Below are 25,051 nucleotides of genomic sequence, written 5' to 3' on the forward strand. Positions count from 1 at the left end.
ACATTACTAATCTCTGCGTTATTAATTTTTGTACTATAAGTTTAATTTTTATCTTCATTCTTAGTTAAGCTGAATATATTGTTATCATTGTATTCATGATTGGTTCTGCGACTAGATTTCTACTTGAAAACTCTTATATAATAAGATTCACATAATAAAACAAGTTTTAACTTTGCAAACTCTTAAGAACATTACATAGGCCATGTTATTAAAAGCAAGTATTGACTAATTGCCATCTTGAAATTTATTTCCTAAGGCCACATATTCATACTCAATACCCATAATAAGTAATTAAAGGAGTTTTTTTCCTTCTTTTTTTCATGCCCCTTTTTATACAACAACTTGCCTACAACTTCAAAAATATAAAAACAAGCAATACATTTCAAATACATATCTCTACTTGCACAATTTTTTTGTTCCCCGTACCCAAATAGACTCATGAGACTCGTGTTCCCGGCCTCAAACTCCACGAGTTTTCAACCAGACACTTGATATCCGCGCAATTTCAAAGGGCAAGGAGAGTAGTAGTAGTAGACTGAGGAAGATTTGTAAGCATGTGAACAACTTCCCTCATGGTAGGCCTAGCACAACTCTCTTCTTCAACACACATTATAGCAATCTTGAACAAATTGATAACACTTGCAAGAGGGTAACTATGTAGCCTCGAGTCAACGACTGCTAAAACTGAGGCTGCATCAGACGGCTGAGATAATTCGGACATTGTTTTATTTACCCATCTGACTATATCTACACCGTCCCCGAATTCACCAACTGGCTTGTGACCTGTGATAAGTTCCAACAGTACAACTCCAAAACTGTATACATCACTCTTTTGGTCAACTTTCAATGTGTATGCATACTCTGTTTCATATCCAAACAAAAATGCACCTCAGAAAAACATTAATTGCACAATTTAATGTTTTGGACAAATGTTTTAAATAGATTTTGTCCTGGAGCATAGCTTTTAAATACCTACTATTTTTAACCCCAGTTCAGTAAATTCTAAAAGTTCATAGGTCTTGGTAATTGGTACTAAAAGTTAGTGAAGTGTATCTTTCATGAAATAGGAAAATATTGACCAATAACACAGGTATATAAAAGGACTTAAGGATCTATTTTGCTTGTATTCTTCAAAAAATGATGTTGCATCCGTGTCGAATCCTCCAAAAAAGTATTACTTTTGGAGGATCCGACATGTACCCCACTGACATTTTTTAAGAGTTTGAGCAACATAGCTCAAGGTTATATGCACAATAGCATACAAACTTCATAGTATCATCATAATTTAATCTATTATAGCAAGTTATTAGTATCACATTTTAAGATTATCATTAATTTTTACCTGTAACTACATTATATGCCACCAAATTGTATAAATATGATGACCATATGAGCCAGTAATAAAAGAAAACTAATACGGAAATTCATAATTGTATAAATATGATAAATATTGTAACCGTATTAGTTTACCTGGAGCAATGTAACCATATGAGCCAGCAATAGAGGACATGCACTCTGATGCACCAGCATCCTGCAAGAATTTGGCTAGGCCAAAATCAGCAACATGAGCCTCGTAATCGGAATCCAGCAGAATATTATTGGACTTGACATCTCTATGAATAATCGAAGGCGAACAATCATGGTGCAAATAACACAATCCCTTTGCAGCTTCCACAGCAATACGGTACCTCGTCTCCCATTTCAAATGTGCTCCTTTGGCACCATGTAACATTTCACCTAAGCTCCCATTCGACATGTATTCGTACAACAACAAGTTTGTGTCTTTGTTTGAGACATATCCTAGTAATCGTACGATGTTTCTGTGCCTGATCCTTCCTAGTGTTTGGATTTCAGCTGAGAATCCGTGATCATGGTGTCCAGTTCCTCGGCCTACAAGTTTCTTAATTGCAACGTCGATGCCATTTGACATAGACCCTCGGTACACAACGCCAGCTCCACCTTTCCCAATTATGTTCTCCTCTTTTAAACACTCCAAAACATCCTCAGCTCTGAAATCAAGTTTCTGGAATGCTGTTAACTTCCAAAGTTTCGAATTCTTGAACTTTTCCTTCTTGATGAACAACACGGTAACTGCCAACAGCAATGCAACAGTGACTAAGATGATTATTGTAATCACCAATTGGATAGTTGTGAACTTCCCAGAATGGATTTTGAGCGCGTTTTGTGGTGAATTGGAAGCTGACGGGCAAAAAGTAGCATGAGGCGAACAGAGTTTTGGATTTCCTACAAAATAAGTGTCATTGAAGAACTTTAGTTGTCCGTTGGTCGGTCTCCTTCCAGAAAGATCATTGTAAGAAAGATCCAAAACTGTCAAGCCATTCATCACTCCGACTTCTCCAGGAATGGCGCCACTCAGTTGGTTTCTTGACAAGTTCAGAGCGTTCAAGCTATTTAACTTGGTGATTTCTTTTGGCACTTCACCAACCAGTTGGTTTCTGCTCAAGTCAACCAATGTTAGCTCTGAACAAAGCGCAATTGAACTTGGGATTTCACCTGTTAAATTGTTACCACTCAAGTTGATGGTCACGAGTTTATTCAAACTCGCAATTTCTTGAGGAATTTCACCAGATAATCTGTTCATATCAAGTGATAGAGTGACTAGATTCTTCAAGTTCCCTAATGATGGAGGAATGTTCCCCGTGATCCAGTTGTTGGAAAGTACAAGTTTAGTGAGATTATTCGCGTTTATCTCCGTTGGCAGCTCACCAGTGAAATAGTTGTTGTCAAGTTCAAGCATATCCAATGCAGGTAACTTGAAAAAACCAGCTGGAATAGTACCATTTAAGTAATTCTTCCTAACGCGAATTCGAGCAAGCGATTTGCACTCACCAAGTTGTTCAGGAATTGGACCAAAGAAGTAATTTTCCATTAGAATCAGTGTCTTTAACTTCCCTCCTTTACACAAATCAGGTGGTATCCTTCCAGTAAAATGATTAATAGAAATATCAAGAAACAAAAACCTCCCGTTACGCCCAAGATTTTCGGGCAATTCAAGAGTAAAATTGTTTCCCCAAATCTGCAACACTTCAAGATTTGGAAGGTCACCAATAAAAGGGGGAATTGGACCATGCAAGTTGTTTCTAAACAAGTTAATCAATGTCAAATTCTGCAACTTCACAAAACTCTCTGGTATTTCTCCGGTCAGTTGATTAAAAGACAAATCAAACGACATCAAACTCTCTAAACCAGATAGTTCAGAAGGTATGCGACCTGTAAATCATAAGCGAATCCAAGATTTAAGTTTTACGAATTCAAGATTCTAAAATTTATCAGATATATGACTTCAAAACTTTATATACATAATATTTTGCACATATACATCTATGTTATACAAAAACCTCTCTATTAACACATACTCTAACATCATTTCACTATAAATACAGTTTTTCTCAAAGAAACTTTTTATGATATTCTCACTCCATTCACTTTTTACTTATATACTGGCACTCTGCACGTCACTCAAGAAACAACTATTACTATTGAGTATTTCAACACAATTTGATTTTCAGTCTTACATCTTGGAAAATGATTTGTGACAAATATGTTTCCTACAACAATATTCAACCATGGCAACTAGAATATATTCAGACAAACGACGTTATTAAAGATAGATTTGATTGTATAACTAATTAACAAATAGTGAGTTCATGAATACCTGTAAGTCTGTTCACTTGTAGAAACAAAGTATGCAACTTCTTCAAATTTCCAAGACTTGGAGGAACTTCACCATCAAGATTACAATTTCCAAGATCAAGAAGTTTAAGTGTACTAATATTACCAAACTCAGATGGAATACCCCCTTCATAACTATTATAATAGCCCAATCTAAGTTCTTCAAGATTTGGTAACGAAGCCAAACTCTTTGGTATTTTCCCAGTTAGTGAATTTCCCTCCAAACCCAACCACTTTAAACTTACAATATGAGAATAAACTTCTGGTATTTCACCATGAAAATAGTTTCCACCAAGATGTAAAGTTTCCAACTTTTTCAACTTTACAAACTCAGTAGGAAGTTCACCAGTGAAATTGTTGTTATAAATGTCAAAAGATTCAAGCTTTATTAACCCCAACAAGATTTCTCTAGGAAAAGGACCAGAAAAATTGTTGTAAGAAAGATTAACATGTTTAATAGAAGAAAGTTGTGACATTTCTAAAGGGAGTGTACCAGTAATATTATCACCAAAAATAATAAGATTTTCAAGATTTAGTAAAAGACCAATTTCTGGTGGAATAGTACCAAATAGAGGAACATTAGTGATGTTTATAGATATAACATGAGAGTTATTGTTACACGTAACACCAGAAAAAGAACAATGGGAAAAAGGGTAATTTGTGTTGTTGTTCCAATCAAGAAGTGCAGAAGTTCCAGGAGCAACCATGGATTCTTTGAGCTTCAAAAGGGTTTCAAGATCAGAGTTTGCATTAATGGAGAAAACAAAAAAAATGAAAATTTGGAGGAAAAGGGATATTTTTTTGGGGAGTGACATTATTACACTGTTAGTTTAGTCTGGTTTGTACAAATTTTAGGATAGGTTCAAGGGTATTTGAAGTGTTGAGTATTTAGTACTGTTGCATTTGGCCAAAGTGGAAGGAGAATCAAAATTAACTTTTTGGCTTTGAATATATGTGTGTAGGAAACAAAGTGAAGATACCACAGGGAGTGGTAAATACTTCATCTCTACCAAATAATAATAAGGTAACAAATTTTGTTCCTCCATTCTTAATCATTCATAATCAAAGCTTTCAAATTTAAATACGATACGGAATCACTTTTATTAGAGAATTTTGTACAACTACTGTAACACTTTTCAGCGCTAATTTAGAACTAATCGAGTTTAAATATGGATATTGGATACTAAAAGACCCAACAAAATATATAATTTTCTTTTATTTTATTAAAAATTATCATTTTTATAATATTTTAAAAGAGTAACTTCAAAAACTCTTTACTAATCAAATGATTTATAATCACCAAAATGAGGAGTTAGATCATAAATTTATAAAAATTTCCTTTCTATCTTACTTAAAATCTATATTAGGTCAAACAGTGTTACATAAATTGAGATTGAAAGAATATATTTTAATGAACGAATCAACCTTTTCTAGTTTAAGGTTAAAACATTATTTATCAAAAGTAACTTCATCCAAAATTCAAATTTAAATTCAAAATCTCTTGTTAAGATGAAAAAGTATTGACTACTTCATCATAATTTTCGATAATTCCATCTCATATTTAATTAGCTTTAAATCATGGTATAATTTCATATTTAATTACTATGTTACGTGAAGATTCAATCGAACTCAATAACTTACGGTTAAATCTCATATTTATTGGTAAAAAAAGTCATGGTGATATGTATAGATGCAAGTAAAATGATTGTAGCAGCAGACTTTAGAAGCAATGGTTAGATGAGAAACAGAGTAAATTACTGACGGCTTTTTGTGAACTTCTTTTGATGATTGACGCTTCTGAGTCTGTCAGCTAAGATTTATACTAGAAAATAACAAAAATAATATCTTTATCTTTGGGTTATTTCAAACTAGTTTATTAAGTATAACTCTTTGTCACTTTGGTCCTCTAAATTTATTAAAATGAGCACTTCTAATAGTAAATTTGAGTAGTTTGTGATTTGCATCCTAATGCATGCACGTTTTGGTTACTTACATCTTATCTTCGTTTTTAATGATTTGCACCCTAATTCCTTACAAAACCATAAAAAAAAAAATGGTCGTAACTCATATTTAGAGTGTGGTATTTGTTGTTTAGGCTATATTTTTTTTTAAATCTATTTATTGTGTTAGTGTAGATTTTTATATGATTTGAAGGAGCTATTTTGTTACAGTATTTTACTTATTATAATTTTATAGCTATGATAATTAGTGTATCTATTGATCAATGCAACGATTGATATACTGATGTATTTAGTCATTTTTAATTTTATCTAGTATATAATTTCACCACATGATTATTTTAACAGTCGAATCTCTGCGCATCTATCTTGTGTGTATTTCTATATTATTAGACTCATTTTTGCTTTCAAACCTCCCATTATGAATTATTAGAGTTTTACGCTCCAATATTCATTATCATATAACATTATCGATCTTATAATTATTTCGTAATTTTTTTTCTTTTTTTTCTTTGGTATGGTAGGAAGGCCCATATTTTGTGGGGGGGGGGGTTAATGGGTGGTTCTGGGGCCCATTGGCAAAGTCTGTATGTGTCCTTGGGTAAGAGACACTCTGTAATTTTGGCATTGCGTAAAAAGTCCACTCTTTTTGTTCTCTTCTTCCGATCCAACCAATCTCAACATCTTTTTCATAACTGTCCCACCATTTTCTGAAATTCAGCATGGTCATTATAATTGTTTTTGGATTCTCAGTATAAAAAAAATATTGATAGGGAGCATTATTCATCGAATAAGTCTTTATTTAATGTGAATTTAAATTGATCGTGTTTCAATATGAATATCAATCAATATGTTGTTTTTCTTTTTATTAGAACACCAACAATATATTGTTTCATTTGTTCACTTTTATTGTCTCAAATTTTAATTTGATACTCAATTTAAGAAAGTATATGAGATATTTGTATCTTTTGCTCTTAAATGAAAGATATGTTAAATGTATCAAACTATTATTTAATCTGATGATCTTAAACATGTCACGTAAAAAGTTGAAATTAAAAAGTTGCTAAAGAAAACGAGACATTCTCTTCTAAACAAACTAACAAGAAAAATAAGGCAAACAATTTATTTTTTTAAAAAAGTAATAAATAGAATGATAATTAAATATATCACCTTTAAATTTTATAAATGTTTTGAAAAATATATTTGAAAATGACTATAGTAAAAAATATAGACAATACTATTAGTTGACTCAAATTGATTAAATGTTATTGTATCTAATTGTGATTGACAGAATGAGAATCATCCAAAAAGAAATTAAAAGGTTGTACGCACTTTGTCTCTCCTTTCTTTCTTAAAATTTATTTAAATTTAAAGTACAACTTTTTTCTTATTCTTGTCTTTACATTATGAAAATCAAGCTTGAGACCTTGTATCGTACAAATATTTTTTGGAGATTGCACTCATATATCTTTCTTCTTTTTTTAAATGCAGATATAGAATATTAGGCGGAATAAAAAAAACAAAGCTAATTGTAGTTTGCACTAAAACTAACACTAACAAGTCATTTCGTATTTATTTATTTCAGGATTGCTATTCTATCCTTTATGTATAATAAAAATAATAAAATTATGGAATAAATTATTCCGTTATTTCACCTATATCAAATATGAAATGAACTCATTTTAAAATTAATTATATAATTAGTTATCTCTTATCTCTCGTACCATATCAGTCCTTCCTGATGTTCTTCTCAAACAAAGGTTATCCAAACTTATATCTTTTTCCATTAAATTATTTTTGACAACACTGTTTTCTAGAACTATCAAATCCCAATCCAAATGTTGAAAAGAATTTACTTGCTGGATGACACTCTCACTTATAATATTTTTTTATTTATATTTAAAAAGAGGTTAATTTTGAGTCGTCCTTGTTGCACGAGGCAATATTAATGGGCAGCCAATATTTTTTTATTTTTTTGTAAATATATATTCTATACAGAGTAAAGTTTGTGTTACTACTTTAATACTTTATACTTGATAAAAAAAAATAAAAAAAATAAATATCAAACAGCTCCTAAGTATATTACTATTATATATTAAAAGAGAATTTATATGCGGCAGAAATTGTGTCCAAAAAAAAGTAGAATATATTCCCTATTTTATTTTTTTATCCCTTGAACGATTTAATCCACTATGAAAGCTAAGGTAGAATAGATTCTTATTCTTTGTGCAAAAGTCTTTAGTGGGTAATTTTACATCTAGGTATTAGAATCTAAGAATAAAATAAATACTTCTTCCATTTTGCAAATCCAAATTGGGTGATGTTCCATTTCTTAGAGTTTAAAGAATATAAATTTACTTTATAATAATTATTTTAATTGGATATTTTATAGAGCTAGCTAATGACTTTTCTATTTGGCAAGTATAGTTTTGTTAATTTATGTTGTTACAACGTTCATTACAAGACACGTTACTGTTTGACCTAACAAATACAAACAAGTAGTGAACGAAATAATCATTTATATTGCGATTATAATATAAAGAATATATAAAGTCAACAAATAAATGTAGGAAAAGCGAATATACATAAGGGAAAAAAGAAAGTGAGAGCAAGAGGATACTATATTAAAAAATGAGCAAAATATAAATAAATCACAATTCACGTACACTTCTATATACCTTTTTGTAATGTATTCTAAATAACTTCTTCAGAAATTAGAAGTAATAGTACTAAATAATATTTTTTATATAGAGCACCAAATAATCATTAAACAACCTATTATTGATTTGATTTCGTAAATTGTTGATAATCAATTTCATTGGTGAGAAAAAGTGTGCGAAAGTTATAAGTGTGTTTTGATTTAACAGTCGCAAATTACGATACGTATGAGTTAGGCATACAATACACGTTCGAACATTGTTGCCACACACAAAAATCTACTCTTTCCGTCCCATTTTATGTGGCACTTTTCGAATTTCAAAATTCAAATAAGTCTATCTTTGACCGTAAATTGTTCATAGATCTTTTAAGCATTTTGAATTATCAATTATTGTGACTTATAGTACTTTTTACGTAGTTTACAAATATAAATAATATTTTTTATATAGAGCACCAAATAATCATTAAACAACCTATTATTGATTTGATTTCGTAAATTGTTGATAATCAATTTCATTGGTGAGAAAAAGTGTGCGAAAGTTATAAGTGTGTTTTGATTTAACAGTCGCAAATTACGATACGTATGAGTTAGGCATACAATACACGTTCGAACATTGTTGCCACACACAAAAATCTACTCTTTCCGTCCCATTTTATGTGGCACTTTTCGAATTTCAAAATTCAAATAAGTCTATCTTTGACCGTAAATTGTTCATAGATCTTTTAAGCATTTTGAATTATCAATTATTTTGACTTATAATACTTTTTACGTAGTTTACAAAATATATAAATTTCATTTCAAAAAAATTGAAGATTAGCTGCGCAAATTCCTGGTCAAACTTAAACTGTATTACTCTCATAAAACGAAAATTGCCACATAAATTGAGACGAAGGAAATAGTATTTAAGTATCAGATAAGAATTAAAAAACGAGTTCATTATTAGTCGAGTTTTAGATCGCACACAACTAACCCTCAAAATTTATAATTATGAGAAAAAGAAGAGAATGGTTTTCAAACGAGCTATCATGCAACATCAAGAATAGTTTGACTAGCCATAGCACATGCACTTATTACGAAGATTCTTTGCTAGATTTGTGTTGTGTGGCATGGTTGAGCCAACTACCTATAATAGCTAAAAATCGATTTTGGTCATGTACTTAATTATCTCAATTTGAGACGAATAAATATTCTTCCCTGCAACAGGTTTCACTTTGATTTGCAATTTGGGTCGGAACAAAATAGTCGATAATGACTAATATGGTCAAGCTAAAAAACTTAGATAGAAAATTATATTTGAACACTATTAATGAAATTTCTAACATCGATGACTCTGACTTCAACCAAATAATTGCAGGGAATAGGAATCAAATGGGTCGTGGCATCTGGTTCATATACAACATATTCACTTCATGAACCAATGGCTATAAATTCGTTTTGTCTGTAAGAACAACAAGTACGAATCAAACTTTATCAATTTCAATGTCTCATTCAGATGGCTAATTTTTTTAAAATTATATCGAATCAAAATAGATCGAACAAATTAAAGTAGCAACGATAGGCCAGTTTTAAAGGATTTATTGGACTCTGGGAATGAAGATACACTACACATGATGGACTTGACAACTGGGCCTGCACGCATTCCAATGAATGATGAGTAATCCATTAAGCCCATTCGTAGCTGAACTTCAATGTAGTTTTTATTTTTATTTTTTTGGTGTTTGATATAAATATTTTTATATTAAGACATAATTAAATTTAAATTCGTTTATCCTAAGAATCTATTTTTTAAAGGTAATATAGTTGAATAATTTTTTAAAGAAATAATTAAAACTTCTAATTAAGAATGAAAGAATTTATTCGCCGTATCTGTGTACTAGTAGTAAAATCAAAATAATATCCTGTAATGACACCAAACTGTCACGTCTATCTATTTTATATTATTAAATTAGGTGCACTGCCTATCTATATTGTTATTGTCTCTTTACAATTCTACCTACTCTACTTTATTTTATTTTTATTTAGCATTGTTACGAAAATTCGTAATGTGTATAAGTTTTATATTTATTTTTTAAGTGATGTTAGTTAATTATTTAATTAAGTATTAAATAAATACTTGATAAAAATAAATTATTTCCATCAAGTTTTAAATTACTCGCAACTAACCTTCGAAATTACTTTTAGTAGCCCATGGGCTAGAAGTGCAAAAGACTATTAGCATATGTACTTATTCATGAAATTGTTTTACTAAATTTGTGTTGTGTGGTTGAGCCAATTACATAAAATGGCTAAGATCGATTTGGTCACGTATTTAATTATCTCAATTTGGGACTACAATAAATATTCATACCCTACGACAATTTTCCCAGTTATACCCAACGTTGAGTGATCAATTGAACAATCTTCATAATATGTATACATCAAATACTAGAGTACTATATGTAGAATATTATATATGATTGTGGTGTTCTATCACGTTGGACCAGCATTGCCTAATACTCTAAGAAGTAAAATTTAGTTCATTGGTAAGATATTTAAACTACGATGATTATGCATACATACGACATACAATCATTTGTCATTGAATATACATCCATGATACAACATAAAGTCCAATAAGACGATAATCCAGAGCTATTTGTTCAGATACATACAATATAGGCTTGCCTATAATATACCATCAAAGAAGAAGACTGTCTCAAAACTATGTTATTCTTTATACAAAACCCTTCTTATTCAAAAGAAAAGTGAAAGTAGCAAACCTAGCACAACAATAAGACACTAATTAAGGACCAAATTATACCAAAAAGGGGAATCAGAACAGTATTTTAAACATATTAAAAAAGACTCAAAACCTAAAATAACATCACAAAACTAAGCGTGCATAAATTTATTAGGATAACCATCTGGTCTCAATAATATTTGGGTCCAAAAATAGCCTTAATGTTTGTGTTGTAGCTCAAATACATATATCGTTGGACGATTCATGGCAAAATTTTGGGACTTCAAATTGATTTTGATCAAGCCCACCCATTGAAGTTAGTATCTCAAAAGGTCACTTAACTTTAAAAATTTATCTAGTTAAGTTACTGAACTTTATTTATTATCAATAAAATCATTGAACTTGGGTTTTTTTATCCATAAAATCACTCAACTAAATTTAGCATTAAAAAAAAACATAACAAGACAATTTTTTCTTTTTTTTAATAGTTGAGAGTCTTATTACTAATATTTAGAGCTCAGATTTTCAAGTTAAATAAAGGTTATCATTCTGTTTTTTCTATAAATTGTGTACTGCTACTGTAATTATTGAGTTTAAAGCATATAATAAATGGGCTCAATCGTTGAGTAGGTGGTTTCTTTCTTTAATGGTGGTGTATTTTACTGTTATTAATTTTTGGTAGCTTCAGTTGTCTCTTCTAACTAGTTTGATAATTCATTGTTATTTTTCTCAGATTACCCTATTTACTAATCTAGATAAATAAAAATTAGATAGACTTTTGAATTAGTTCAGAAATTTCCTTTAAATCCGGACAATTAATTTATTTGTGGAGTTCACATTTTTATACATATAAAAATAATTTATGTTGTCTTGTTATATTTTTTCTTAATACTAAATTTTGTTAGAGTGTTTTTCATTGATAAAAAGCTAAGTTAAGTAATTTTATTAATACAAAAATCTAAATTGAGTGATTTTATTGATATAAATAAAGTTTAATAATTTTATTAGATAAATTCTCAAACTTGAATTACCTTTTGAGATATTAACTCTAAATGTTTGGATAGTATAATTTTTGAGATCATATCATATGGTTTGTTTTCTCATCATCAGGCGTGCTGCCTAGGGTTTGCTTCTTTAATTTCAACAAGATTGTATTGTTGTCTCTAATGGCTTTCCAAGTCGGAAGGTGAGTTGGTTGCAGCTTAATTTTTTGATTTTATAACTTATGATTTATCCTCAAAGTTTTTTTTTCTTTTCCTTCTTGTGCTGCTGGTGCTGGTAGGGCTTTGCTGGGAGCATCAACAACACAAATCAGGTATGTAATCGTCTTGCAAAATTTCATCTTTCGAAGAATTTATTTTGATTTTTGTATTTTTGATTGTGCAGGGGATACTGCCAGAAAGTTTCATCCACTGCCGAACTCGATCGCTCATTTCGTCGTACTTGTAATTTAATCGCCCTCTAATGGTTTAATTTTTTTGTATTAATTCATTAATAATAACTCAAACTCTGATCCCTCCCTTGCAGGTATTATGTTTGGTGCTGGAGCCGTAACGGCTTGTAATATCCTCTATTGCACGTATGTATTTTTCTTCTGTTTTTTCCCATGAAAATCCAAAGAAAAAAAATTCAGAAAGATCAATATATTCAGAGTTGGATCTGATTTTGTTTCTTGGCCTCGCAGGTTTCACACTAAACTGAATGAAGTCTGGGAACAGTAAGTTTGCACTACTTTACGGTCTAGTAGAGTAGATTATTGTGTTATTTACTCCATTAGCATTTTGACACATCTTTTTTCTGCACTTTCTGTTTAAGTCAAAACACAACCTTTGCTGCCCAACTTTTCCACAAGTTTTACACGGCCGTAATTGTTCCAATGATGACTTTGTTCTTCACAACAGCTCTTAACTGTAAACACACCCCTGTTTCCACATTATTATATGTCTAAAAATAGTTCAAGAATCAATTAAGATTTTGTTTTACAACGTCAATGAATTTAATCTCCTATAATCAATACGGTCTCCAGGTATTGTCTTTTTTTTTCACAAATGAGGCAAAACAAGAATGACTATGTACCATGGTTTGAGAGCTTAACATATAATCAATGATACCTTCAGTAGCATTCTTTTGATTAAAGGAATACATGTGAGCGTCTTGCAAAATTTCAAAGACTTCCTGAAAGGACTGTAACAAGACTGTTATCTTCTTAAGAATTTTCTGATGATCCCTATCTTCATCGTGGGTACTCATGATACAAACAACAGTTATCCCACTAAACTGATGTTTATTAAACAATTTAAGTAGCTTTTCACCTTCAGTAGGGAAAAGTCTCTGCTCCTCCTGGTGACACCAAACATGGTGATCAACCTTTCTTCCCTTACGAATGACAAATGACAGACTGTGTGGTGTAGTAGTCAAGAGTGTGCTCCTCCTGGTGACCAAACAAGGCGATCAACCTTTCTTCCAGATAGATTGTGTGGTCTGATACTCAGTTTTAACTAGAGAAAACACATCTATCTAGTACATACCCAGCACCAAATCGCAACCTCCAACTTGGAACACTCTATTGTCAAAATCAAAATAGCTCCTCTTGCATTTGCCACAGAAAATTTGGACAATAATGTGTACATGATCTGCCCATTAGCAACTGTTACCTTCATCCTAGTATAATAAGGAACTATAGACAGTCTTAGAGCCTTGATCACCTGAGGACTCACAAAGCTGTGAGTTGAACCACTATCAATCAAAGGGCGTCTTCTTTGCATAACCCAGGATAGTGTTACTAACGCTCCCATTCATGCCAGAATTTCGTGCTCAGATGAGAGGATCCCGTAACCACATAGATGCATGGGTTCATTAATCCACATTCATAGCCATAGGGTTCTTTGCTGAACATGTGTCTATTGAATTGATGGACAATGAAAATATAGAATGACAACTTTTAGGAGGATTATTTGATGGAGACTTTCTCAAGGGTTCAGTGGGTCCTAAATTTCCTTTGCAAATCTAGTGAGATTTGTGTTGAAAGAACAAGAAAGAGTTGTATCTTTCAAAGTGGAGGAGAGAACTGGTGAAATTGTCAGGGTGCGTTTGGTCATGACAATTGTGAAACTTGAAAAAGTAGTTTTTGTTTTCAAAGTGAGAAATGGTATTTGAAAATTGGATTTGGGCCATGAATACAAATTGGAGTTGTTTCTGAATTTTGTGAGTGATTTGAAGTGAAAACAACTTTTTTGTGTTTTTCAAATTCTGGAATTTTATGGCCTAGTATAGTTTCCTATATTCAACTCCGGAAAAAAAGAAAAAAACATTCATGACCAAATGGTTTAGATTCAGTGTAAAGGAACTTGTAGAGAATCTTGTTGTAGTGCGAGGAGTTGTTGGTTTCATTCTCTATGTTAATATGTTATAGTGCCTGGAGTTCTTTGTTGCATATTGACTTACTTTTTGCAGCTTGTTATTGACCAAGGAATCTTTGCAATTATTTTTTTGATGTGCTCAAGAAATGCATTTCAATAGATGTTATGATTTCTTACAAATAGATACTTTTACCTAGTCCTCCGCTTCAGAGCATACTAAACTTTGATGAAATTACTCTAGTTTCAAGAATTTTAATTCACTCTGCTATTTGTCTCATCAGGGAGCGTGAGCGTGATCAGCAATGGAAGTGGGACACTCGTTATTGAATTGTTTTTAGTAGTATGTGTGTATTTATCAGCCTTTTGGTTAAGATCCAACTGTAATGTGTACTTATCTATCTATGAAGAAGTTAAGTTGATGTTCTACTTACAAATTTCCTGAAGTTTATTGGAATGTGGAAGGAACTGAATTTCGTTGTCATCACAATATGTTTTAGTCTTGTGGTCATCAGTGGTATCCCTTTTTAAAAATTTGTGTTTGAATAAGCATGGCAATATTACTCAGAGGACCATTAATCTCAACTTCTAGACTTGTCTTTGTTAGAGCAACTATTTCAGCTTTCTGCCCAGTTCCTCTTAGTTCAGCTTCAGTGTCTTGCAGTTTGTGCATCTTGATGTCAATCTTAATATTAACTCCTCTGGATTGTTGGAAATGTTTGTCTCGTAGGGACGGTTTACCATTCGGTGGCACTTATTTTAGAGGGAGGGGGAAGTGCTACCCATAGGCCATACTCCATAGCTTGATTGAGACCTCCAATGAAGGATGGATGCATCCTATTCTCCAGGGAAGTGCTACCCATAGTATCTCCCCATTAATCCCAAAATCCATCGTCAAAATTAGCCAAGCCCTTATAATTTAATATTAATAGTTACAAAATCAAATTATTTTGATTAGGCTATTTCTCCTACACATGTGTTCACTCTTATAAATAAGGTAAAAATAAGCCCATTCCAAAATATATGAAACCTAGACCAATTACTTTACATTGCGTTTGACCTTCAGAGAAAATTAGTGCTTTTGGACCGCGACCCATAGATACTCTTACCACAATTTCTAAGTCGTCTACATTATCACTTGCATTATTCTATTTCAAGTGCGTAAAATATGACCTAAATTAGGTAGGTGCAATGCAAATGGCTAATTTTGGAGCAACCTTGGCATATAAATATTGGCCTGGTTTCTTCAGCTCAATCATCCCATCTTTTGTAAGAATTTCATCTGGAATATTCTTTGTAACAGAGAATTTAGAGTATCCCATAGAGTTAGTGTTTGGAAACACTTTGAATGAACCTCTTTTATGGAGTGAACTCTTGAAGTTATTTTCTTGGGATGTTTTTGAAATTTTTAATTAGATTTTCATCTTTAATTTTGTATACTCTTTATTTGTGTACAAATATTCAACTAAAAGTTATATTACAATATTGTCTCATATTTTATGCATAATTTTGTTCTTACATTATTATCTTGGGTGTTTGAGTTTATAATGAGTTTTATGTTTGTAGAAAATGTGTTGGATGGAATGTGATTCAAAAAGAAGATGATATTTATCCATACTTCAATGATTGGCTCGTGATTAGTGCATACAAACATACACTTTACCAACATACAAATACAATATACACCTATATTTTTCGTTATATACATCATGTATGTATCAGAAACGGATTTATGGTGCATGTATGCACGCTCTGGAATATATACATTCTTTTGTTTTGCCTATATTTCAGTGATGTGGCACTGTTGGTTATCGATGATATGGTTGAACTTGTATTATGTTTTTTAATATACACAATCGCGCTGGATAAGCAAATATTGTAGGATGATTATGCATACATACAACATACAATCATCCGTCATTGAATATACATACATGATTCAACATAAACTCGAATAAGACAACGATCCAGAGCTATTTATTCTCTCTCTCTCAAAGATGGTATGCATGCACTCCACATATTGTATCAACGGATAAAGTCGCATTGGATACGCATACATAACCCCACTGAAAGATACATACAATATAGGCTTGCCTACAGTATACCATCAAAGAAGATGACGACCCAGATCTATGGTATTCTTTATACGTACAATACATAAACCTTCTTATTCCGGTAATAATTAACCCAAGAGAACTAAGGTCCAATAAATGACCCAAAAATATTAAGAAAATTGTGAAATATCACTCCATGTTGGATAAATCGTGTGTTATCATATATTACTAAAAGTGGGAAGAATCCAAGTCAAAAGTTGAATTACCATTTTACCCCTACACTAAATTAAAAAGTTATAAAAATTAATTAATTAAATATTAAATAATAATATTATTATATTATTATACTAATGCTAATCATCATAACCTGCTTGTTTGTTTTCTCCGTTTTGGCCTTTTGATTTCCTTGGTAATTAAATTCTTTCTCCCATTACCTATAAATGCTTATTGCTATAATAATTATAATAAAGAAGGTTAATGAAGAGTTGCAGTGGTAATTAATTATGAGAGTTATATATCATATTTGTGTAGCAAAGAGGTGCCGGTGGTCAGAAGGTTAATGAAGAGTTGCAGTGGTAATTAATAATGATAGTTATATATCATATTTGTGTAGCAAAGAGGTGCCGGTGGTCATATTTTTTGCAAAAAATTATGATTATTAAGCAATTTTTTTATTTCTCTCTAAATACATTAGTTGATCACTGATTACTCTCATTATAATTTATTTTTTCAGGAGAGAAATCTATACAAATTCTAAAACTTCATACGGAGCTTGCAATGATGAAAATGGATGTTGAAAATCTTCATGGAGGTTGAAAGCTATCTATTCACAAAGTTGGCCTTTTAGCAAGCATAGTTAGTAACTAATACATTTTCATGTTTTGAGAAACTTCTCTTTTAATAATTAGTTTTTAGGCAATTGTCGGAGGAATTCAAAGCAGCATTTTCACTGATTTACATACTTTGGGTAAGTGATGAGATGGAAACTCTCTTCTTCCTTTCTTTGTCATTTCACTTAATTATGTTATGTAATTTAATCATCCGGAAATGTGTTACATTTGTCTTTCTTCCATTTAATTTTTTACCCCTTATTTTGTTAGAGCTTAAACTTTCATGTTTTAGATCATACCTAGCTACCATCTTCCTATCGAGAATCATTTTTTTAATCATAATATTGTATATGTTCAATCAATCTATTTTTTGTATATGATAATCCTTCAATAATATCAGATAATGCTTAGGCCTTGTATTTTGTGTATCGAACAATTATTTTTCTTATGCGTGCAGAAGAACAACGCTATAAATGAAGGTTATAAGATGTTGAATATCAGAGGTGGAAGGTGATTAAGAGAGAAATTTAAAATGTAGTAGATTTTTGTGGATATATATATTTTCCCTTTGCCTTTATTAATTTTGTTAGTGATGATTAAATGCACTTCTCAAATTTAGAGCAAGAGTTCCTCGATATATCACATATCATCAGATGATATTTTATCTTAATTAATGTTACATACTTATACAGTAGTAGAGGTTTGTTAGTGATGTTTACATGCACTTCTCAAATTTAGAGCAAGAGTTCCTCGATATATCACATATCATCAGATGATATTTTATCTTAATTAATGTTACATACTTATACACAAGAAAAGCACGCTGAATAGAATAAAGGACTTGGACTATGAAGTATAATTTGAACCAACAAGACAATAAGTTGCAAAGTACAAGTACATTGCACTTACAAATGGCATCATTAGAGGAAGCTGATAATTCAAGAAACGCACTCAGAGCCTAGAAGAGAAGCAAGAGCACAAGCACAATTAAAGGAGAATCGCCTCAAAAGAAAAGTGAAAGTAGCAAACCTAACACAACAATAAGGCACTAAGGACCAAATTATACTAAAAAAGGGAATCAGAACAGTATTTTAAACATATTGCAGTCACCAATTCGTCCACTGATACTCCTCCAAAGTTTAAGGTCAGATGTCAAAGCATCAAATGAAGATCACAGAACCACAATGATGAATTTGATATGATGGCACAAGAAATGACAACGACCCCAAGAGAGTTACATAAGCATAAAAAAGACTCAACTTAAAATAACATCACAAAACTAAGCGTGCACAAGTACAACTAGGAAATAACAAATATCATCATTTATTCCTCCATGTTGTCCTTTCCGGCATAAGGGCAGCTTTAAGACGCTACTTCCTAGACCTAGAGACAAATATCAAAGTGAATTGAAGTGTCAATACAGGTAATATATACTAAAGTTATATTAAAACAATACAATATCATAGCGCATCATCCAACACAACCTTTTGAGGTTTAGTCAAACCTTTTGAGGTTTAAGTCAGCACTAGAACTAGATTTAAAAAGATTATCTACTGCCGTTGTTCTTCCTACTAAGAATCCTCCATTTTTCTGCTACGCTACTACTATCATTCTGGGCTTTAATAATGTTGCTAACAAAACAGCTCACAAGAAAGAATATTGAAGAAAAAATGGTGTATATGGCATTGCATTATATATACTTACTATATAATTAACTAGCACTCATGTGCTACAACTTCTCCTAATTAGTTCTCTCATTTATAAGTTGGAGACAAGAATCAAGAATATGGGTTTGAACTTTGATGGACAATTATAAATGTTAATATTGAAAATTTGCAGCTACATGGGAACTTAAAAATGGGACATTCTTTTTTGAAACTTCTGAAAATTTTATTTAGACTACTGCAAAAGAAAAAAATAAGAAAAAGCATAGATGGGGTGGGGCGGGGTGGGGTATGGCAGGGCAATTATTTGAGAAATGCTAAATACGGCAGGGTAGGGCGGGTCGAAATCTTAGCAGGTCATGCCTTGCGCCGCCCTAACCCACCCTAGTGCCATCCCTCTATCAGCATTCAATATGTGTTGAGCACTGAATAATATGTATTACCTTCTCAAAAAAAAAAAAAAAAAAAAGATAACTTACTCTTTAATTTTAAAAGCTTCGTTGCGTAACCTGCAAAATAAATTTAAAAATAAGTTTTACACAAGAGAAATGTCTGGAAAACAATTTGCCTACCAGGAAAGATGATAGTAAATGGAAAAAAAGATCTTCAAGTTTGAGAATCACCTATCCCTATTATTTGCAACAAACTCCTTCCAATTTTGAGTATCACTTACCCCGTTTTATATACATTTGAGTGTACATAGTTTCTTCTTAGCCTAGATTTTTACAATTTTTGGGATTTTGAAACAAAATTTATCCAAGGTTGAGTTATGCACCAAATCGAAGGAATGGAGAGCAGCCACAACGAGATGGATTACTTCATTTCCTTGGTAAGGAAAACAGAAATAACAGGCTACAAATGGTTCTAATACCCCCTCCCAATTGGGAATTACTCAGCTTTGATGGTCAAGAATCAGGAGAGGTTTGGTGTCATTCGCTGATACTGATTACGGGAGTTGTAGGATGCCTGAATTTAAGAAGGAACTATGCAGCAGATTCAGTGTACAACCGCTAGGGGATGTGGTGGAAGAATTCAATTAACTTTCTCAGACTGGTACTATGGATGAATTGTTACGGGAGTTTGAAGACTTCAATTCTCAGATGTTGGTAAGAAATCCAATTCTGAATGAATCATATTTCTTGTCCAGCTTTTGTAGGAGCACTGAAGGAAGAAATCAAGTAGGGGGTCAAACTGTTTAAACCTTCTAGCATACAGTTTGTCTCTTGAGGATCATATTCATCAACTCATTGTTCTGTTTACTACTCTTAGAGGATACTTGGGGCTAACAGATTACTACAGAAAATATGTAGCAAGATATGGTACCATATGCAGACCTTTGGCAGACTTATCGAAGAAGGATTCCTTTAAGTGGAATGAAGAAGCTAATGCACCCTTTTTTTTTTTTGATAACCGAGAAATCCGTTTGTGACCCGTCCTTTGGACCAATCACAGCTAACTAAACTCGATGGATAATGGGCCCGCCTCTCTACCCTTCTCCACTTAAATACCGGGCTTCGCTTTGCATGGTGTGGGGCTTGAACCTGCGATCTAAGCCACAAATCCTCCACCTTTTCCACTCGAGCTAGGCCTTGGGGGCAAGCTAATGCAGCCTTTGTTGCTCTCAAAACTGTTATGACCACCATTCCTGTTGAGAGTTGTGATGTATGCCACAAGAACAGGGATGAGAATGTAGCCTAGCTAGGGCTACTGCAACCTCTACCAATCTCTAATCAAAGTTGGAGTCACATAAGCACGGACTTTTCTGAAGGATAGCCAAAATCCAGGTCCAAAGATGTGATACTAGTAGTAGTGGACAGGCAATTAAAGTATGCTCATTTTGTTGCCCTCTCCCATCCTTTTAATGCAGACACTGTAGCTCACAAGTTTTGGAAGAAGATGCATTGCTTACATGGCACTCCTAAGTCAATTGTATCTGATAGAGACAAAAAAAATTCTTAGCAATTTTTGGCAGTCCTTGTTCAAATTATTGGGTACTCAACTACACTTTAGCACTGCCTATTACCCTTAAATTGATGGTCAGACTGAGAGAGTGAATAGGTGCATTGAGAACTACTTGAGATGCATGACCTCTAACACGCCTACTCATCGGAGAGAGTGGCTTCCTTTTGCCGAATGGCAGTACAAAACCAATTTCCATACTGGTTTGCAGAGTACTCCATTTGAGGCTCTTTATGGTTATTCACCACCACAACTATCTGTCGGACCCCTGCTTGAGACTATTGTTCCTACTGCTGAAGATGTTATGCAAAGACAACAGATGTTACCGCTTTTGAAGGACGACCTCCACAAGGCTCAAGAAAAGATGAAGTTGTATGCAGATAAAAGGAGATCAGATAAAGAGTGTTCTAGGTGGGTGACAAGGTCTATCTTAAACTTCGGCCATACAGACAAACCTCTCTTGCTTTGAGAAAGAATTTGAAATACTATGGTCCCTATACAATCTTAGCCGAAGTGAACACTATGGCATACACGTTGGTATTGCCACTCTCTTCTAGAGTGCATCATGTATTACATGTGTCCCACTTGAAGAAGAAGATAGGCGATAAAAGGGTACTCAAACTATTCCACCTGCTGGTGAAGATGGTCAATTCTTGGTGAAACCAGTTATTGTCCTGGAGAGACAAATGGTGAAGCATTACTATATGGCCAAGGTGAAGGTGCTCATTCAGCCTCCTGAAGATGCGACATGGGAAGATAACGAGTTCATACAAGCACAATTTCCTGATTTTGTTCTCAATCCTTTAGGACAAGGATGTTGTTGTGAGGGAGGTATTGTCATAATTGAGACTTATTAATTCAATAAGTAGTTATTAATTCAATTAGTAGTTAAAAGACTATTAGCGCGTGAGAGCGCAAAGGCTATGAATTATGATTGTCGTCACCTCGGCAACATCCACATCAGCGGTTAAAAGCAACTACTAGGAGAGAGAAGAAAGCATTGATTGAATTGGTGGTATTATTCGTGTGCTCTCTTCTCTTTTCTAACTAACAGATTTCCCTCTCAATCTTTCATTCTCTTCTCTTCTCTTTTGTAATCCAAACATTCTGCCTGCACATGATTGGAGCTCTGTCTATAATAATTTCTAGTTTGTGGTACAATTTCGTTTGATGGAATATAGAAAATTGTGATAATTGAATTTAGTTGATTTTAATTCCAAAATTGAGGTGAGAAGGTTGAGGTACGCACCAGTACAAGTAGAAGCACGCAGATACGAGTCCACCACCAATGAAAGCTCTAACTGCAAAGACCAGAGAAATAAAATGAGAGAGATAAATTTGAAGCGAGAAATAGAAAAGTAGGTTCATAATTTTACCATCATGACCAACTCTATTAGAGGTTTTTGTGGGAGAGATTTTCTGGCAGTATCCCCTGATACAGAATCAACAATACACGAGTTACATACCTGGAGAAGAAGAAGAAAGAAGAAATTCAACATACCTTAATTGTGTGGGTGCTCCAAGCAAAGCCCTACCAGCCATTTGTCTTCTACACAACCCAAAAAAAAATTGAGACAAAAATCAAACAAACCTAAGGAAAAATCATACAGTTATTATGCTGAAACCAACCCACCCTCCGAAACCAAAAGCCATAAACTCAGCAATCTTCGTCGAAACCTATCAAGCAAAACCCTCACCGAGCCAAATACAAAGAAATCAGAGTTCAGAACAAATTTTAGCCGACCCGACATCGTATTGTCCCTTGTTTACTTACAGTTGGGCCGGCCCATGTTGAGCGCAGACCAAACACTAGTTTTTTTTTTTTGAGAAGAAAAAAAAAACACTAGTTTTGTCTGAACTAGTATACGTTTTCGCGAGTTGCGCGGATATTTTAATTTCATAAAATATCAAATAGTTCAAATATTTGTACATCTTTGTCCTTAATTTTTTTTTTGTTGTATTAATAAAATATTTTTTGTAGAAAATAATATTAATTACTTATTCAAACGAAGAGCAATTGGAGACGATATTAATTATTTATTGGTATAAACTAATGAACTATATTAAATCAATATGTAGAAATAATTAATAACATGAAAATCCACAATATACACCATATGAATATAAAAGTATCATTGTCATCTTGTAAAATTAACTCTAAAGAGGAGGGAGGAGGGTATTTCATGCTTGTATTCAGCACTATCCACAATCGCACAACTCGAACTTTGAAATTTTAGAATTTGTTTAAATTTTTTGATATTGTATTAAATTGTGAAGCCATAATTAATTTTTGTGTTAAGAAGAACAATATATAGTTTTACATGAATACAATTATTCTGAAGAAAAAAGAAAGAAATTAAAGAAAGACTTGTCGTTAACTTCTAAAATAAAAATATATAAGTTTTCAATCATAATAATAGAAGATTAAAAATTATCTTTATGCCTATCAAACGATATATTATAAGACCAACATCACTAATCAGCCACACTTTTATTTTTCATCAACTTTGAAATCTAAAATAATAGATTGACTTAAAATGATTGTTATACATAAGCACAAGAAATACATACTTATGTCGTTAATTGTCTTGTTGGAAGTTCTCCACGTTAACAATCCTTTGAGTTTTATACCCTGACCGCCTGATGTCATCTCAATTATTTTTGAAAGAGAATTAACCTATATTAAGAAGTCTAGAACCTGTGGTTTGATTCAAAAGCACATAATTGAAAAGTCACATTACCAATACAAGAGTTATCGTATTAGTTGAGATATTGATACCTTTATTTATTAAGAATATAGGTATTTTTGATGAATGGAAAGCTTTTAGAAGAAAAGCAACTCTTCAGTCAAGATTACCAAATGAACAAGGAGGAGTGCATCCACAAATTCACGACACAAGAGCATTGTGGAAGTTCACAACTTTGCTGCTCTGTATGTCTGTAATGACATGGATGAACATGATTATCCCTTTGTGTGCGAGTCTCTGCAACTCACAAGAAAATAATTATGATCAATCCTTGATCTACATGCAAGAACTACTTTAGTCAATTTTGTTATTTAAACCTTTCACGGAAGATAATTCAATTTCTTACTTGCTGATTTTTTCTTCTGGCCTGGTTCATTTGAATTTTTAAGTGTCGAATGAAAACATATCTCTATTTGACAGAGGCAATCAAGATGTGGGACTATACTGGGTATGTTATTGTTGACAGAGGTGATCAAGTTGAAAAGTGAACATATTGGTAGAGCTTTTTTCTAAAAATAATAGATGTAAGCTTTTCCCCAACAATTATTTTTGTTTGTTCCTTTGCTGTTAGATTTGTGTGTTGTGTATGGAATTACATAAACTTGATTGTACTCATTTTTTTGGATCAGTCATTAAAAGTTGCAGGTATCAATCTCAAGTGTGGTTGCACTTCTATCCACATCTAAGTGTCGTCTCATTTTTTATCTAGAAATTTGACTTGCACTGACAAATTATTGGTATTACCACTTTATGATTGATTCGATTGTTGCTTATGATGGTAATATTTACATGTATTGCTATATTCATTAAAAATTATGTCCAGAAATAGTGGCAGACGAAGAATAAGCTTGATGGCTTCAATTGTGTTGATTATCTTCGATCAGATACATGACCCATATGTGATTTAAAATGTGTAATGTTTTCAGTTGTAAGAACCTAAAGGATGAATCCGTGAAATTTAAATATTGAATCCTCTTCTTCGGCTAGAATGTGAAGGCAATCTTAATCAATACTTTTCAGTGCATAGTAGGAATTACTCCTTACTAGGTGGTTACCATTTGAGAATTTTGGTAGGCCTTTTCCTGAAATTTTAGTGTCATATATATGATATATGCTAGAGTGAACCTTTAAAACTTCATAATTGAAATTCATTGTTTTTCCAAGTGTGATTCCATCTATTCTACAAGTTAGCAGACAATTACAAAATGAAAAAGAAGAGGGTTACCATCAAAGTAATTCATAATTTTTCTGCTGAAAATTTGAGTAAACATTCAATTGTTAGTACTATACCCTCCTTTGGATTGTTAATATAGTAGTTCCAACTATTGAGCTTGAATTGGGTTGACCCTCTAATCGAGATCGTAGTTTTAACGGGCATATTTAATTTTTGTATTCATTTTTGTTTGGATGGT

The 25,051-nt window shown here is 32.5% G+C and overlaps 1 protein-coding gene and 1 long non-coding RNA gene across 2 annotated transcripts; both read right to left on the bottom strand.

Moving 5' to 3' along the window:
- Nucleotides 1-152: 152 nt before the first annotated feature.
- LOC102602562 (receptor protein kinase CLAVATA1) lies at nt 153-4,620 on the bottom strand. Its single transcript, XM_006342004.2, has 3 exons — nt 3,677-4,620; nt 1,471-3,231; nt 153-861 (listed from the first exon to the last, which is right to left on the bottom strand). The coding sequence occupies exons 1-3, from the start codon at nt 4,506-4,508 to the stop codon at nt 506-508; spliced, it is 2,949 nt and encodes a 982-aa protein (XP_006342066.1). The 5' UTR covers nt 4,509-4,620; the 3' UTR covers nt 153-505.
- A 13,690-nt stretch (nt 4,621-18,310) lies between these two features.
- Nucleotides 18,311-22,635, bottom strand: LOC102603238 (uncharacterized). The gene is made up of 6 exons (XR_366908.2): nt 22,526-22,635; nt 22,394-22,441; nt 22,269-22,324; nt 22,142-22,193; nt 19,413-19,442; nt 18,311-18,652 (listed from the first exon to the last, which is right to left on the bottom strand). It is a non-coding gene; the product is annotated as an uncharacterized lncRNA (long non-coding RNA).
- Nucleotides 22,636-25,051: the final 2,416 nt, after the last annotated feature.

Source organism: Solanum tuberosum, unplaced genomic scaffold, assembly GCF_000226075.1.
Source record: "Solanum tuberosum cultivar DM 1-3 516 R44 unplaced genomic scaffold, SolTub_3.0 scf00032, whole genome shotgun sequence".
NCBI classification, from domain to species: Eukaryota; Viridiplantae; Streptophyta; class Magnoliopsida; order Solanales; family Solanaceae; genus Solanum; species Solanum tuberosum.